Source organism: Bombyx mori, chromosome 27 (genome assembly GCF_030269925.1).
Source record: "Bombyx mori chromosome 27, ASM3026992v2".
Classification (NCBI taxonomy): domain Eukaryota; kingdom Metazoa; phylum Arthropoda; class Insecta; order Lepidoptera; family Bombycidae; genus Bombyx; species Bombyx mori.
This window is the reverse complement of record NC_085133.1, coordinates 1,713,713-1,731,400: the sequence shown is the minus strand read 5'-3', so window position 1 is coordinate 1,731,400 and position 17,688 is coordinate 1,713,713. Positions and strand designations below refer to the sequence as shown.

Genomic DNA, 17,688 nt, shown 5'->3' with positions numbered 1-17,688 from the left:
AACTCGAGAACGGCTGGACCGATTTGGCTAATTTTGATCTTGAATCGAGGTCCAGAGAAGATTTAAAAGGCAGGTAAATATGAAAATGCTCGGAATTAAATAAAAATAACAATTTTGTTATTCCTTTGATGTGTCCTCCGTCGGACGGATCCTTTTGGTTTGTTTTAAGTTTATTTTATACAAAAGTTTAGGTCTTTTATTTATCGATTGAGGCACTACGAAGTCTGCCGGGTCAGCTAGTATCCAATATGTAGGTCCTGCTACTTATAGTAAATAGTATGAGATAGCAGCTCAACTTAAATTCGGTAAATTTAATTTTTAAAATTATGGTTTCTATATTTAATATTAAGTTCAGTATTCGAAAATTATCAAAATCGGACGTGTAATGTTCAAATCGATGTTTATACAAACTGAGAGCTAAAAATACACGTACTCCGATGAAATCAGGTACTAAATTTGATATCACAATCACTAACATTCTCAAGGCAATATTGCTCTTACTGTTTCGTGATAGCTATTAAAATACATAACTGGTGTCGGCCGAACAATTACGTAGAATTTGTGAGAGCAATTATCATTTATCATTGTGGCTTCCGTGATTGAAAATTGCTTAATGCAGCTAGTGCGGCTGATATCTGCAAGTGACCTCGTAGATATTAATATCGCGGCGTACCATACGATTTTTAGATTGAGGTCCCGTTGTGTAGATTTTTTAACTCCAAACAGAAATAAACGTTTGACTTAAAAAATTACCACTGACATTAGATTAATAAAAAAATTCGCGATCTTGGTGCGTTGCTGTGAACCGCACGCGGAAAAATTTAAACACGACTGATTCATTATGATAATTTTAATGATAACGATGGTTATTACCACTCGGATGACGTGTTTTTGTTAATGCATCAATACAAGTATAATGCAGCAATGTTTTTAGTTGAAAATCGAATGAAAATTTCAACACCGCTTCACCATGTATGTACGTAATCTTGTGTAAGTACTGTACGTAATTTTGTTGGCATTAATTTTAACCGGTTGTCGAATAGAAAATGTTCTCGATTTGGGGAGTTTATCTCGTTTCATTTGCATGATACTTACGGAAGTTAGTTATGAAAGGTGCGCGTATGAGTGTTTTGAATATGTATATTGCAGATTGTATGCGAGTGTATGGAATTGAAATTTTTTTCTTCTTAAAAATTGAAATTAGACCTAGTAATAGACCTAGTAATAGACCTAGTAATAGACCTAGTAATAGACCTAGTAATAGACCTAGTAATAGACCTAGTAATAGACCTAGTAATAGACCTAGTAATAGACCTAGTAATAGACCTAGTAATAGACCTAGTAATAGACCTAGTAATAGACCTAGTAATAGACCTAGTAATAGACCTAGTAATAGACCTAGTAATAGACCTAGTAATAGACCTAGTAATAGACCTAGTAATAGACCTAGTAATAGACCTAGTAATAGACCTAGTAATAGACCTAGTAATAGACCTAGTAATAGACCTAGTAATAGACCTAGTAATAGACCTAGTAATAGACCTAGTAATAGACCTAGTAATAGACCTAGTAATAGACCTAGTAATATACCTAGTAATAGACCTAGTAATAGACCTAATAATAGACCTAATAATAGACCTAGTAATAGACCTAGTAATAGACCTAGTAATAGACCTAGTAATAGACCTAATAGTAATAGACCTAATAGTAATAGACCTAGTAATAGACCTGTTTCGTGCGTCGAAAGTAGCTCTAATTAGTTAGCTCGTCTAGGCTACCAGCGCGATTAGGTAGGAGAAAAAAATAGATTGCTTCGCAGGGGCATATACAGCATAAATTATATGTACACGCTTTTAAATTATCCTCTATCTATCAATGTAACGGAAAACTTCCACGTTTTTTTATTTTTTTTATTTTTATTGTCCTTGTAGGCAGACGAGCATACGGCCCACCCGATGGTGAGTGGTTACCGTCGCCCATAGACTTCAGCAATGCCAGGAGCAGAGGCAAGCCGCTGCCTACTTTTTTCCCAAATTTCGAAAAAGCCCGATTAAGACAACAATTTACGCACGCGTATCGATCAGCAAAGATTTAATAATCTTATCACGTTGACCTATTGTCATCTTTGTCAAAAGATGGCTTAAATGCCTCCATTCATTTTGATACAGGAGTTTGAAATCTTAATCACTTTGTAGCATAACATTTGCCTCTTTCGAACCGGACATAAGTAGTTTGCGTCAATTCACTCTTACGCGCATATCGATGTACTTATGAAGATCTTTGAAACCTGATTGAAAAATTTAACGCATTGTTGTCTGTATGTTGCATCACTAAATAGTATAAAATAAAGTCGTTTTCTCTGTCCCTATATCTGTATGTACGCTAAAATCTTCAAAACTACGCAACGGATTTTGATGCGCTTTTTTTAAATAGATAGAGTGATTGAAGAGGAAGGTTTATATGTTTAATAACATCCATTAAATAGTGGAGAAATTAATAATAAATTACAGTTTCCGAAGCGAAGCGAGGGCGGGTCCATAGTTCGTAATAAACAAATAATACCTTAGGTTCGACTGTATCAGTCCATCTTGGTTGTCGGGGCCCCTCAGACTTGCTACGGCGTCCAGCGCGATCAGCGTCATTCCTTTGCGCGCTCTGTATACAATATTAAACAAATATTGATGGAGAATATTTTCACTGGTGGTAGGACCTCTTGGGAGTCCGCACGGATAGGTACCACCACCCCGCCTATTTCCGCCGTGAAGCAGTAATGCGTTTCGGTTCGAAGGGTGGGGTAGCCGTTGTAACTATACTGAGATCTTAGAACTTATATCTCGAGGTGGGTGGCGCATTTACGTTGTAGATGTCTATGGGCTCCAGTAACCACTTAACACCAGGTGGGCTGTGAGCTCGTCCATCCATCTAAGCAATAAAAAAAAATAACTCGATTTTGCATTAGTAACGCTTGAATATTGAGACGGTGAATTTAATTCAACGTATTTGGTCTAGATTTGATGATGCTTTAGTGCGAAACAGGGTCTGGTACGCCTCTATATCTCCCTTGTGGTGGATTAAGAATGATCGATGACTTATCCGTCGTGTGGGGGTCGTAACTTCAATGTGATTTAGTGTAGAAAAGAGATGAATGCATGCAAAGAAAGTGGACATCTTGATTTTTGTCCGCGCATGCGCTGTTTGAAAACCATTCGAATTTATGTGGAATTTCAACAAAATGCGGTGACAGATATGAAATTAAAATTAGATGGCTATGATATAAATTAATTTTTGTAATCTTTCGACTTGTATTTAATTCGACACAAGAGACATCAGAAAGTGACTAGAAATCTCACAAAAATATAGATACGAAATCTTCTCACTACTCTGTTCGTGACATCACTATGAGTGACGTCATTTGGGGCTAAAATATCCGGTAATGATTAGTCATAAGTGACACATATATTTAGTGACTTATACATTTTTAACTTGTACATGTTTTGTAGATATCGGTAGAGTGTTTTGGAAACGAGGATTTTTTTTGTGATGTCTAAATCATTTGAAGATTTAATAGCCATTCATAATGTTAAACTCCGATTTTCAATTAGCAACATCTAGTTTAGTTTACATAGGGTTAGTACGCAATCCGAAAAAAATAATTACAAATCTAGAAGTCATTGGGAATTCTCTCCATTGGGAGTTTATCTCTAGGCTGAGTTCTGTGAACTCGCCTACACTTTCGGTCAAGCTAGCCCGTCGAGGTTAGAAAAAGTTCATATCCGCTATGGATTTTGTAGCGATAATCAAGTTGCTCTCAAATTTCTATAGTCACCGACCCTGGCGCGATCTGCCGCTGATCCTTGAGGTCTGATCCCGTCAGCAGGCACAGGATCGAAGAGTTCATTTGTCTTGTAGGCCACGCCCGGATACTTCTTACGACGAGGTATGGCTGGCTCTATTGGACCTGGACAAAAAGATTTGGTCAATATTTTTAGTTTTCAGAGTAATACCTGTTTCTGATGCCAAGAATTTCAAGCAATGATGAGTCAATGAGTCGTCTTGGTCTAAAGGATAAGACGTCCGGTGCAAATGTAGCGATGCACCGGTGTTCCAATCCCGCAGGCGGGTACCAATTTTTCTAATGAAATACGTACTGAACAAATGTTCACGATTGACTTCCATGGTGAAGGGTAGATACCACCACCCTGCCTATTTCTGCCGTGAAGCAGTAATGCGTTTCGGTTTGAAGGGCGGGGCAGCCGTTGTACTGTAAAAGTGAGACTTTTTACAACTCATGTCTCAAGGTGGGTGGCGGCATTTACATTGAAGATGTCTATGGGCTCCGGTATGAACTACTTAAGATCAGGTGGGTCGTGAGCTCGTCCACCTATCCAAGCAATAAATATATAAAAAAAGCAATCTTGTGTAAAGGGTCGAATAGTCGTAATAAATACAAGGGTAACATTTAATTAGTTACGTATATGTGTTATTTAATTTTTTTAATTAAACTGCTGTGTACACATAAGACAATTACCTAATCTAATTTATATAAAGCATAATTATTATTTGTGCATCGAATTAAGGCGCATATCACCGTTCACTTATACACATTAGAATATTACAATAGCATCAGGTAATCCTAATACTTTCAATTGCTTTTTTTTTTTTTATTGCTAGATGGGTGGACGAGCTCCCAGCCCACCTGGTGTTAAGTGGTTACTGGAGCCCATAGGCATCTACAACGTAAATGCGCCACCCACCTTGAGATATAAGTTCTAAGGTCTCAAGTATAGTTACAACGGCTGCCCCACCCCTCAAACCGAAACCCATTACAGCTTCACGGCAGAAATAGGCAGGGCGGTGGTACCTACCCGCGCCGACTCACAAGAGGTCCTACCACCAGTAATTACGCAAATCATAATTTTGCGGGTTTCATTTTTATTACACGATGTTATTCCTTCACCGTGGAAGTCAATCGTGAACATTTGTTGAGTACGTATTTCATTACAAAAATTGGTACCCGCCTGAGATTCGAACGTCGGTGCATCGCTCAACATGAATGCACCGGACGTTTTATCCCTTAGGCCACGACAACTGTTTTGAGATTCAAAATTTATACACGTTCGTATTATATAGAATAGTTCCAAATTCAAAATTGCCGCGAAATGTGGAAACGATAGAACTTAAAAGGCTTGCCTATATAGTAGGTAACATTTTATGCGGCGAAGAAAACATTTTGAAGTATTCATAAAAGGAAAAAAAAAACTCGCAGCGCGAAAACTGTGTCTTTGTTAAATATTATCCGTATGTACTATTTGTTCTCGTGTCGTATGTGTTTTCTGTAACACAGGGGAATATCTCAAGTCGATGCTAGTGAATTTTTATCGAATTTATTTCAAGCACAGTAATTACTATCATTAAATACATTAATGTTTGCTGTGGTTTTTTTTCCCCCTACTTAAGCTGATAGTCTTCAGAGACCATATCAGCTTCACCTGGCGAGTAGGTGAGCTCACGGGGCTCAAACCTGACGTTGTTGCTAACACAAACCCTAGCAAGAGCCGTGCTTCGCAGAATCTACTACCGGATCGGAAACGCGACCCACTGAGAAGATCCGGCGAGAAAATCAGTGGGCTTGGAATCAATACATCAAAAAGTTTGGTCAGTAAAACGTCACGTTTCTAGTTTTTCGGGAGTCACCATGTTCCCTTCTTCAGTTAAGTAAATGATCGTCAGATAATCGACGATTACAATTTATCGATTACAAGTCATAACTTGTCATAACTTGTAATCGATAAATTGTCGATCGATAAATGATGACATGACAGCAATAGTCTCAAGAATGGAAATAGTAACGGTGGAACAAGAGTAAGTAGGTCATAGTAAAATTAAAAGCATGCGTTTCCATGCGGTAGAAGTGAAACTTTCAGAAATATTATTTTATTATATTATATTATAAATATTATTTCAAAGGAAATTTCCCGTTAATTGGGCTTCAAATTCAGCAAGGGTGCCAAAGAAATTTTGCTTCATAATTGTATTTTGTTTCCTTGTTTTTTTTTATGAGTGAAATATTACTGGTGACCCGGAGGCGGAGGAGGGGTGGCATTTGCTAACAGCTGCCCGAGCGCCTCCGAAGAAGACCTAACAACTCAAGAGCAGCTGCTTCGCGAATGAACCTACTACCGGCTCAGAATCGCGTCCCGGTGAGAAGACCCGGCGAGAAACTCAGCGGGCTGATGCATGGGTTAAGTTGCACGTCGAACTCTTTGCCGAGTTCGACGAATACAGTTACCAGGGTCCCTATGCCTGCTCCTAGTGTTAGAGCTGAAGGTTTCTAATGCAAGAGTTATTGGATCTGATGGATCCGTAAGGACGTGTCTAGGGCGACGACGGTGACTTGCTCCTGTATGATCAGGATTCGGGGAGTTGTCAGCGGCGGCAATGATAACGCGATCATCATGACGTTGCTTCCTTGTAGAAAACGGCCATACTTATATACCATACTTACCCCTTGCGATGGGTAATGCTGAGGGTGGTGTAGGGGCAGGCTGCTTCACCACGCCCTGTTGCTGCTCTTTGAATTCGTGCCATCTGTACGTGCTGCGGTATTCTGAGTGCAGCTGCAATGAAGAAGAAACCTCAATTAAATCTGGCGAAAGTATACTGGTAGGCATTAGCATTGGCCAAGTAATAGCATCGGCCTAGTGATCGCGTTTGCGATTCTATCGTGACTTATAGATTAAATGGCCTTGCGATTCTGATGCCAGGTTGGTTCCAATTTTTATTTATTTATTGCTTAGGTAGGTGGACGAGCTCACAGCCCACCTGGTATTAAGTAGTTACCGGGGCCCACAGACATCTACAACGTAAATGCCGCCACCTACCTTGAGATATAAGTTCTAAGGTCTCAGTATAGTTACAACGGCTGCCCCATCCATCAAACCGAAATGCATTAACGGCAGAAATAGGCAGGTTGGTGGTACCTACCCGTGCGGACTCATAAGAGGTCCTACCAGGAAGGTTGAGTGGTGAGTGTCATTTAGCTGCAGAACCTGAGAAATTTGTCATGATCACCTACCGACCCGTTTGCTAGTGGTAGGGCATACTGACAGAATACTGGGTACACTACTACCTATTTCTGCTGCGAAGCAATAATGCGTTTGGATTTGATGGGCAGGTCAACTGTTATGTAAAGTTATTGAGACTTGGACGGGTCTCAGGCTGGGCAATAACATTCACGTTGTGATCTCTATAAGCTCTGGTACCTAACACGATAAAAATCACAGCGTAAAAAGAATAATAGGTTTTCTAGTGTTTCTATGTTGTTTCCATCCCATTGCATTACATAACTATATCAGATCTTGTGAACTTTTTAAAAATAAATCCGCAAGGAGGTTGTGCAGATTGTGTCTTGGTAAACAAGAGACATTCAGTGATTGAAAGTATTGCTCTCCCCTCGTCTATATCCTGTCTAGATATTTCAATCTGTCTGGATCTAACGTTCGGAGGAGTGAGCCGTAAGCCGGGGATATTTTTCCGCCATTTCAACCTCAATATCAATACCGCACTTGAACGAGTTTACGTAGCAATAGTGATGTGGGGATTTACGTTGTCGATGTTTTAGAATAGTTATCGATGGTTCGATAGTTGTCGGTTATTTGTCCATTTTCCCAAGAAAAAAAAAAGGTTTATTAAATGGGTTAGGGGTTTGCCATAGTCCATGATGTAAAAGTTTAGGTTTTTGGACAGCTTTGTGTCACTCACGAAAGTTTGGCAATTTTACAAAATTATTTATGTAATGAATTGTGTGGGCATTATTAGTTGGTATGAATATTGTAGTCTACATTGACTATAAAGCTGTTTTTTATCACAATAATTACAAAATTTCATCACGTCGTAAATAATTTTGTGTTGGTTTTATGTTTACAGAAGAACTTTGATTAAAATAAATTATTATTTATATTTTTCATTTGATTTAGTATTACGGCGTATTTATTTAGTTTTTTAAGTACATATTTATTTGTACACAATGATGTTACTGCGCTATGTGTGTTGATGCATTTTTATTCGCTGAAGTGGCTAGTGAAGTTGTTACGACGATAAGAAAGTATCTTTAGTGGGTTTTTTTTAACTAAATTAATGACACAGACATCCTTTACCTGATTTCTTTAGATTGACGGCGTTTTAATGTCTAGGAGTTCTAGTGACTTTAATATCCGGAGGATTATGATCGCCCAAGGAGATCGTCAAATTTCATCGTTCGCCCATCCCTACCGCGTACCTACATGGCTATAAGCGCTAATTTTCCACTACTGTGCATATCGAGACGGTAGTTCAATGACTTTTCCAATAGTGATGTAGTGAGAGAGTTATCGATAAAAAAAAAGAAAAACTATGTGTGCGTTTTTTTAATATGTATATGTCGGCGCAAATATGACTATTTACCTACTGATCATCAACTAATTACTCTGTGATAAGAAATTGATGTTAAACAGTCCCTTTTATTGTAATTTCAATACTTTAAAATCTTGTAAACACGCTCACGTGTTTAATACTTGTAAACACGCTGACGTGTACGAAGTCCTATAAATACGGCCGTGCTGTCTAGCGTTTATTCATTCTCGCTCACGACTCGGTCGTGCGCGGACGTGCTTTCCGATCCGTGGCCCGCTTGCGAGCTGCGTCTCTGAACTCACAGCTGTGCTCGACAGTTTAGTGACCGTGAATACATTCTCGTTTACGACTCGGTTGTGTGTGAACGTGCCTTCCAATCCGTTGGTCGCTTGCGACCTACGCATCGGAATACACATTTGTGCGTGATAGTGTTGTGACCGTGAATACCCACCTCATACCAACTGTCTTTTTCAAGGCAACCAATCGCTACGATCAGGCTTCCTGTGGCACTATCACAGGCTAGCGATTTCCTAACCCTTCCCAAAACAACAGTCTTTTTCAAGACTAGACCCCCGCTCGCGATTCTGCCTGCTGTAGCATTATACAGCCCGAGCGGGTTCCTTTCCTTTTCCCCGCCGATTGCCGTTTTCACGGCATAGGCATTCCCCCCCCCTGCTCCTTGCTGTCCTGCAGCACAGGGGGGTTACAAATCCTATCCGGGGCCTCGCCTTTCGGCGAGTTCAACAAAAGTCCCGGGGCCGCCCCCCCCGGGCAAGAACAAAGAAAAATGGAAGACAGTGAAAGTGTTAGTGACATTGTCGGGTTCCTCCGGGATAGGTACCCGTCAATTAGGGCCGAGTATCTCGAGTTTAGGGCCGCTCGTAGTAATCCCTCCCCCCCCGCGTCCGTCGCCGCGTACTTTAAACGTGCCTCGGAGGCACGCGCCGCGCCCCCCGCCGTCGTATCAAATTCGAGCGCACGTTCCCACGATGCGGCTCACATAGCGCCTAACGCTACCCCCACCCCCGCGCCCGCGTCGATTACGTCATCGCGCGCTTCGTCCGTCGCGACCTCGATCGTTTCGAGTTCAGGCTCCGATACCGAATCGGAGATGGATTTCGAATCCGCGTCAAGCCCTCAGCCTGGAACTTCGGATGGGTTCCAAACCGTAACGCGCGGCAAAAAGCGTACTCGCGCCGTGGAGTCCCGGAGCTCCACGACGAAACAGACTAAATCCACGACCGCCTCCCGCCCGCAGGTAGTCGTGACACCGGAGTCGTACTCCGCTCGCCGCGTAACCCCGCCGCCGCGTCCCAAGCCCGCGCCCGCTCCTAAAGTAGCTGCCCCGCCCCCGCTGATACTTCAAGAGAAGACAGCGTGGAATCGCGTGTCCCAGGCCCTTCAGGCCAACAAAATTAATTACACCCATGCGCGTAACGTCGCGCATGGGATTCAGATAAAGGTCGCAACGCCGGGCGACCATAGGGCCCTCTCTTCATACCTCCGAAAGGAGAACATAGGTTTTCACACCTATGCTCTTCAGGAGGACCGCGAGCTCCGCGTAGTGATACGCGGAGTCCCCAAGGAGTTAGACATCGATTACATAAAGGAGGATCTGACCGCTCAGTCCCTCCCGTTAGTTAGCGTGCACCGGATGCACAGTGGGCGGGGCAAGCAGCCCTACAACATGATCCTGGTAGCTCTAGAACCCACCCCAGAGGCCAAAAAGAAGATCGCATGTCTCACGACAATTTGCGGCCTATCCGGGATCTCAATCGAAGCCCCCCATAAACGTGGTACTCCCGGGCAGTGCTACAGATGCCAGCTTTACGGCCACTCGGCTCGTAATTGCCACGCGCGCCCCCGCTGCGTAAAGTGCCTCGGCGATCACGCCACATTAGATTGCTCGCGAGTTAGGGAAACCGCGACCGAACCTCCTAGCTGTGTCCTATGCCTTAAGCAAGGGCACCCCGCGAACTACCGTGGATGTCCTAGGGCTCCGCGGAAACGTCCAACCCACCCGGCTCCGCGAACCGTCGGCCCAAAGACTTCGGCACCTTCAGTGCCGAAACCCGCCTTCGTGCCGGCTGCAGTTCCCACGGCCTCAGCGTGGAAAAAGCCGCTGCCGTATACGAAGGCGGGAACGGAAACCGCACCCCCGCCCCCGCTCGTGACACGCCCCGCGCCCCAGCCCCTGCTCGCACCTCGCCCCGCGCCCGCGTTCCGTCCCCCGCAACCCTCTGCCGTCAACGACTTCGCGCTCGTGCGCGACTTCGTCACCGCGGTCAACTTCGACCGTCTGCGATCGTTCGCAGACGCGATACGTAGGTCGGTAACCCCCGAACAGCGGCTCGCGGCCGCTTTCGATCATATGGACGTCTACGAGTCCGTGTCCCGCACGTTATAAAAATCTTTACCGGTAACCAATGGCGCAAAAAGGTAGAGAAAAACCGTATTCCCTTACGTTAGCATTCTATAATGCTAACGGACTCGCGCGGCAACGCGATCAAATTTTTGAATTCCTCCGCGACAATCTTGTAGATATTCTATTAGTGCAGGAAACCTGTCTGAAGCCCTCGCGTCGTGACCCGAAAGTCGCGAATTACGTCATGGTTAGGAATGACAGACTCACCGCCTCCAAAGGCGGGACTGCCATTTACTATAGGCGGGCCCTGCACGTTGTCCCTCTCGATACTCCCACGCTCTCACATATCGAGGCGTCAGTGTGCCGTATCTCGCTGACGGGACACCAGCCGATCGTCATCGCATCCGTTTATCTCCCCCCGGACAAGCCCCTCCTGAGCAGTGACATCGAGTCACTGTTCGGCATGGGAGACTCCGTCATCCTGGCAGGCGATTTAAATTGCCACCACACTAGGTGGAACTGCCATCGTTCAAACGTTAACGGTAGGCGTCTCGACGCGTTTATAGACGACCTCACCTTTGAAATAGTCGGTCCCCCAACTCCAACATGTTATCCGTATAACATCGCGCTCCGTCCGAGCACTATAGACCTGGCATTGCTTAGGAACGTAACTCTGCGCTTGCGTTCCATCGAAGCAATGTCAGAGCTCGACTCAGACCACCGACCTGTCGTTATGCAGCTCGGTCGCCCTCACAACCCAGTCACTGTTACGAGGACCATGGTGGATTGGAATAAGCTGGGCACGTGCCTAGCCGACGCCGCTCCGCCAATCCTCCCTTACGGCCCGGATTCGAATCCATCCCCCGAGGACACCGTCGAATCCATAAACATCATTACCGATCACATCTCTTCCGCGATCATTAGATCTTCAAAAGAAGTCGACGTGGAGGACAGCTTCCACCGCATCAGACTGTCCCCCGATCTTAGGAATCTCTTAAGAGTTAGGAACGCGGCAATCCGGGCCTACGATCGTCTTCCCACGCATTCAAACCGGATTCAGATGCGTCGTCTACAACGCGAAGTCCACTCCCGCTTAAGCGACGCGCGTAACGATAATTGGCATAGTTATTTAGAACAACTCGCGCCCTCCCACCAAGCATACTGGCGACTAGCTAGGACTCTCAAATCCGAAACTACCGCTACTATGCCTCCCCTCTTACGCCCTTCAGGCCAACCACCGGCATTCGATGACGATGACAAGGCTGAGCTGCTGGCCGATGCACTGCAAGAGCAGTGCACCACCAGCACTCAACACGCGGACCCCGAACACACCGAGTTAGTCGACAGGGAGGTCGAGCGCAGAGCTTCCCTGCCGCCCTCGGACGCGTTACCCCCCATTACCACTGACGAAGTTAGAGACGCGATCCACAATCTCCAACCTAGGAAGGCACCCGGCTCCGACGGCATCCACAACCGCGCGCTAAAACTCTTGCTAGTCCAACTGATAGCAATGTTGGCTACAATTTTAAATGCCGCTATGACGCACTGCATCTTTCCCGCGGTGTGGAAAGAAGCGGACGTTATCGGTATACATAAGCCGGGCAAACCGACAAACGAAACTTCTAGTTACCGTCCGATTAGTCTCCTCTCGACGATAGGAAAAATTTACGAACGGCTCCTTAGGAAACGCCTCTGGGATTTTGTTACCGCGAACAAAATTCTCATAGACGAACAGTTCGGATTCCGCTCTAAACACTCGTGCGTACAACAGGTGCACCGCCTCACGGAGCACATTCTGATAGGACTAAATAGGCGTAAACAAATCCCGACCGGCGCCCTCTTCTTCGACATCGCGAAGGCGTTCGACAAAGTCTGGCACAACGGTTTAATTTATAAACTGTACAACATGGGAGTGCCAGACAGACTCGTGCTCATCATACGAGACTTCTTGTCGAACCGTTCGTTTCGATATCGAGTAGAGGGAACTCGTTCTTGTCCCCGTCAACTGACCGCCGGAGTCCCGCAAGGCTCCGCGCTCTCCCCGTTATTATTTAGTTTGTATATCAATGATATACCCCGGTCTCCGGAGACCCATCTAGCGCTCTTCGCCGATGACACGGCTATCTACTACTCGTGTAGGAAGATGTCGCTGCTTCATCGGCGACTCCAGATCGCAGTAGCCACCATGGGACAGTGGTTCCGGAAGTGGCGAATAGACATCAACCCCACGAAAAGCGCAGCGGTGCTCTTCAAAAGGGGTCGCCCTCCGAACATCACTTCGAGCATCCCACTCCGTAATAGGCGCGCAAACACCTCCGCCGTTAGTCCCATCACTCTCTTTGGCCAGCCCATTCCGTGGGTCTCGAAGGTCAAATATCTAGGCGTCACCCTCGACAGAGGGATGACATTCCGTCCCCATATAAAAACCGTACGCGACCGCGCCGCGTTTATTCTAGGACGACTCTATCCAATGCTTTGTAGTCGAAGCAAACTGTCCCTCCGTAATAAGGTAACTCTCTACAAAACTTGTATACGCCCCGTCATGACGTATGCAAGCGTAGTGTTCGCTCACGCAGCCCGCACCAACTTGAAATCCCTTCAGGTTATTCAATCACGATTCTGCAGGATAGCCGTCGGAGCGCCTTAGTTCCTTAGGAACGTGGATCTCCACGACGACCTGGAGCTCGACTCTTTTAGTAAGTATCTACAGTCGGCATCGCTGCGCCATTTTGAGAAGGCGGCACGACATGAGAACCCTCTCATCGTAGCCGCTGGAAATTACATACCCGACCCAGTAGACCGAATGGTAAACCGTCGACGTCGCCCAAAGCACGTCATTACGGATCCTCCTGATCCATTAACGGTGCTTTTAGGCACCACAAGCACCGGTCACCGTCCTCGTCGAACCCGTCGCTTGCGACGAAGGGCTCGACGAGCGAACTAACCCATAGACACAGCCCACTGAGTTTCTCGCCGGATCTTCTCAGTGGGTCGCGTTTCCGATCCGGTGGTAGATTCAGCGAAGCACTGCTCTTGCTAGGGTCAGTGTTAGCAACTCTCCGGTTGAGCCCCGCGAGCTCACCTACTAACGTTAGGGTGAAGCTGAAATAGCCTCTCAAGGCTATCAGCATAGGTAGGGAAAAAAAAAAAAAAAAAAAAAAAAAAAAAAGCGTTTATTCATTCGTGTCCGAGCCGTAGTACAGTACGGATCTCTCTGTAACGTTGTTATGCTTCTCGTGCAATATACGCAGTTCTCGTGAAGTTTTGTTTTGGAAGCCCAAACATGAGTCATCATCGAGAACTTAATGACCGTGACGTCAACAATGCTGACGTCACACTTTTTAAAAACATTCCTTCAGCGTTTCTCCTCCGTCATATATTATTATATATAATGAGACGTATGATCATTTTCCAGTGTTATGTGGTTATCAATTATCACAAATGACGTAAAAAAATTTGTGATGACTGTCCCACCCTTAGATCCGGAATGAATGGCTGCTGCGTAATAACATAAGCAGGTTGGTGATACCTACCCGTACATACCCATATTCTGAATAGTAATGACGTGTGTTATGTACATTTTGTGGGTTAGATATTATATATGTATATATACCCGCACGTATATTTTTATTTTTTTTATTGCTCAGATGTGTGGACGAACTCACAGCCCACCTGGTGTTAAGTGGTTACTGGAGCCCGTAGACATCTACAACTTAAATGCGCAACCCACCTTGAGATATAAGTTCTAAGGTCTCAGTATAGTTACAACGGCTGTCCCACCCTTCAAACGGAAACGCATTACTGCTTCATGGCAGAAATAGGTAGCGTGGTGGTACTTACCCACGCAGACTCACAAGTGGTCCTACCACCAGTAATTACGCAAATTATAATTTTGCGGGTTTGATTTTTATTACACCGGTATATACGGTACATAATATTCGATATATTCCTTAATAATGGAAGTCAATCGTAAACCCATTTAGATATTTATTTAAAAGATCTGGAACATGCTTACGCAATTTGACGGTCGAATTTTAGATCACGAAGAATCTAAAAAAAGCGTTCATCTAAAACAATTTTATAACCTAAACTCTATATTACGTCATGTATTCACGAGAAACTTCGATCGATCTTCAGAGGCTCCCGCTGGATAGAAAAGTGACGACTCGCCGAGATGTATCGTGTAATAAAATTGAGACGACGACATCGGTATACACAACACGTACTACTGGAACATGAATCTATACTACATAATATTATAAAGAGGAAAGATTTGTTTGTTTGTTTGTATTGAATAGGCTCCGAAACTACTGAACCGATTTGAAAAATTTTTTCACTGTTTGGAAGCTACACTATTCCCGAGTGACATAAGCTATAATCTTTTTTGAAAAAAATTAGGGATCCTTACTAAAACTCCAATAATATAACCCAAGGTGTAAAAAAATCACCAAAAATATTCTTTACATCGCGTGCCCTGCGACAACTATTGATGATAGAATACAATAATGTACTACGACTTTGTAGAACACATTATTATTTACAAAAAGTGTCGCGACATCATATGTCTGACTATTATAGTTATGCCACAATAAGTGTTATTTTATTTAAAAAAATAAAACAACGTCAAAGATCGTTGAAATGTTTGTTAAAGACCCGAGCGGAGCCGAAGCCGGCCGCTAGTATCCATTAAATAGGCGACGAAATTATTCTGAGCACAATCACTTCGAGATTAGGGTGACGCGATCGTCAGTTTTATATTGAACACTGCTTGGAAATAACTCTTCAGGTGAACGTCTTTGCTTTTGAAAGCCTTTGAGCGCGAACCGTCGATAGATCGACTCTCTATTAATGCGTATCCGGAGCGTCGGAATACTGACTGTTAGCGCAGTTTGATTATAGGTATTAGGTTTAGGAACCTATACGGACGTGTTTTAGTGAACGCATGTATAATGTTTTTAAATAACTTAATCACATCTATAAATAACAATTTAAAATTGTTTTGCTGTGAGCATTGATTTTTGTTTTTTTTAATATATATGGTACTTTTATTTAAAAATTCTTTAGTAATTTCTGCAAAATATGTTATTTAGTATGTACGATATCATACGCATATGCTTATATAAGAATATTATAGTAAAAATATATAATTTTTTTAAATACAACCGTGTGTTTATCAGGCGTAGTAACAGAAGGGTTTTTTTTATTGTTTAAATGTTGTTTTTTATTCAATTTTTTTTGGGGTATCCCGTTTGCGTATCGGTCGAGAGGGTAGCAGACCGGGTTATGTCGGATTCCGGAAGAAGAGCGAGAAGAAGAAAAAGAGGAGGACAAGAAGAGGTCCCACCTCGCAGAACCGACTGCCGACTGAGCCCAACGAGCTTCACCACACCGGCTGGACGAAGCCTACGGTACCGCATAGTGCCCGCTGGAAGCCCACCTTCGCCGGTACCCGTCCGCCGTACCGTCGATGATAGGCGATTTCATCCCCGGGAAAATCCTAAAGAATGCGTTCGGTTTGAAGGGTGGGGCAGCCGTTGTAACTATACTAAAGACCTTAGAACTTATATCTCAAGGTGGGTGGCGCATTAACGTTTTAGATGTCTATGGGCTCTAGTAACCAATTAATACCAGGTGGACTGCGAGCTCGTCCACCCATCTAAGCAATAAATAATAAAAAAAGAACGTCGTCTCCGGAGACTGTTTATTGAGCGTAGCTTTAGTGAAAAACAATCTCTTGTGTCTTTTTTTATATTTATAGGGAGAAACAGTGGCACGGTTATTGTAGATTATAGAAAAATACAAAGCCTAACTGTCGAGGATGATAAGATTTTTTTATTTTATTTTTTATTCTTTAATGGGTGGACGAGTTCACACCACTTGGTATTGAGTGGTTACCGAAGCCCATAGACATTTAAAACGTAAATGCCACCAGCCACCTTGAGGTATGAGGTCTAAGGTCTCATTATAGTTACAATGGCTACCCAATCCTTCAAGCCGAAACGCATTACTGCTTCACGACAGAAATAATCAAGGCGGTACCTACCTGTGGGGACTCACAATACATCCTACCACCAGTACGTAGTACGTAGTAGTTATCAAAGGAATATGTAAATTTCATTATGGAGCGCTCAATACCGGATTAAATCCGCTGGAGGCAATATCCATTTAAACGTCGGCCAGACACAGCCGCGCTCCTTTCTCCGGGAATTCATATTACGTATATTCACGATCTCTCACACACGTCCCTGATGTGCAAATATTGTGAGAGTCACTCGAGAATTTTCGACTAAGATGTAATAGTCAGTTTTCTGTGTGCCCTGTTTGGTCTGTGGCTTCAAATCAATTTCGAGGCTTCTGCCGTTAAAATAAGGTTCGGTTTGCGTTGAATTTATAGGCGATTTTCTCATGTTGAGCCCGTGAGCTCACCTACCCGTCCGGGGGTAGCTGGAATAGCTCTTAGGCTACCGGGAAATAGGTAGAGAAAAAAAAAACGCGATTGAATTCTTCCAAGCTTCAGATATGCAGTCGGATCGGGAGTATTATAATTTAAAGCAATCGTTCATAACTACGACTATTAATTTGATATAAAGTAATTATTGTTTTATAATGAACTAGCTAACCCGGCAGACTTCGTAGTGCTTCAATCGATAAATAAAATACCTAAACTTTTGTATAAAATAAACTTAAAACAAACAGAAGGAATCCGTCCGATGGGGGACACATCAAAGGGAAAACAAAATCGTTATTTTTATTTAATTCCGAGCATTTTCATATTTATCTACCTTTTAAACCTTCTATGGACTTCCACAAATAATTCAAGACCAAAATTAGTCATATCTGTCCAGCCGTTCTCGAGTTTTAGCGAGACTAACGAACAGCAATTAATTTTTATATATAACTAGTCAGGTCATAAGTATTGTCACACAGTAAAA

At 43.7% G+C, this 17,688-nt stretch overlaps 1 protein-coding gene across 23 annotated transcripts in view; it reads right to left on the bottom strand.

Moving 5' to 3' along the window:
* LOC101737983 (uncharacterized) overlaps positions 1 to 17,688 on the bottom strand; it is a 72,144-nt gene that overhangs the window by 19,200 nt on the left and 35,256 nt on the right. For 16 of the 23 annotated variants that reach the window (XM_062676414.1, XM_012697886.4, XM_062676423.1 and 13 more), the window contains 3 exons: positions 6,506 to 6,617; positions 3,831 to 3,958; positions 2,563 to 2,655 (listed from right to left, as the gene is read on the bottom strand). In XM_062676414.1, coding sequence (XP_062532398.1) covers positions 2,563 to 2,655; positions 3,831 to 3,958; positions 6,506 to 6,617 — 333 coding nt within the window. Of the gene's footprint in view, positions 1 to 433; positions 638 to 673; positions 830 to 2,562; positions 2,656 to 3,830; positions 3,959 to 6,505; positions 6,618 to 17,688 lie in introns of those variants that run through there. The other 7 variants (XM_062676424.1, XM_062676428.1, XM_062676426.1 and 4 more) reach the window with 7 other exon arrangements.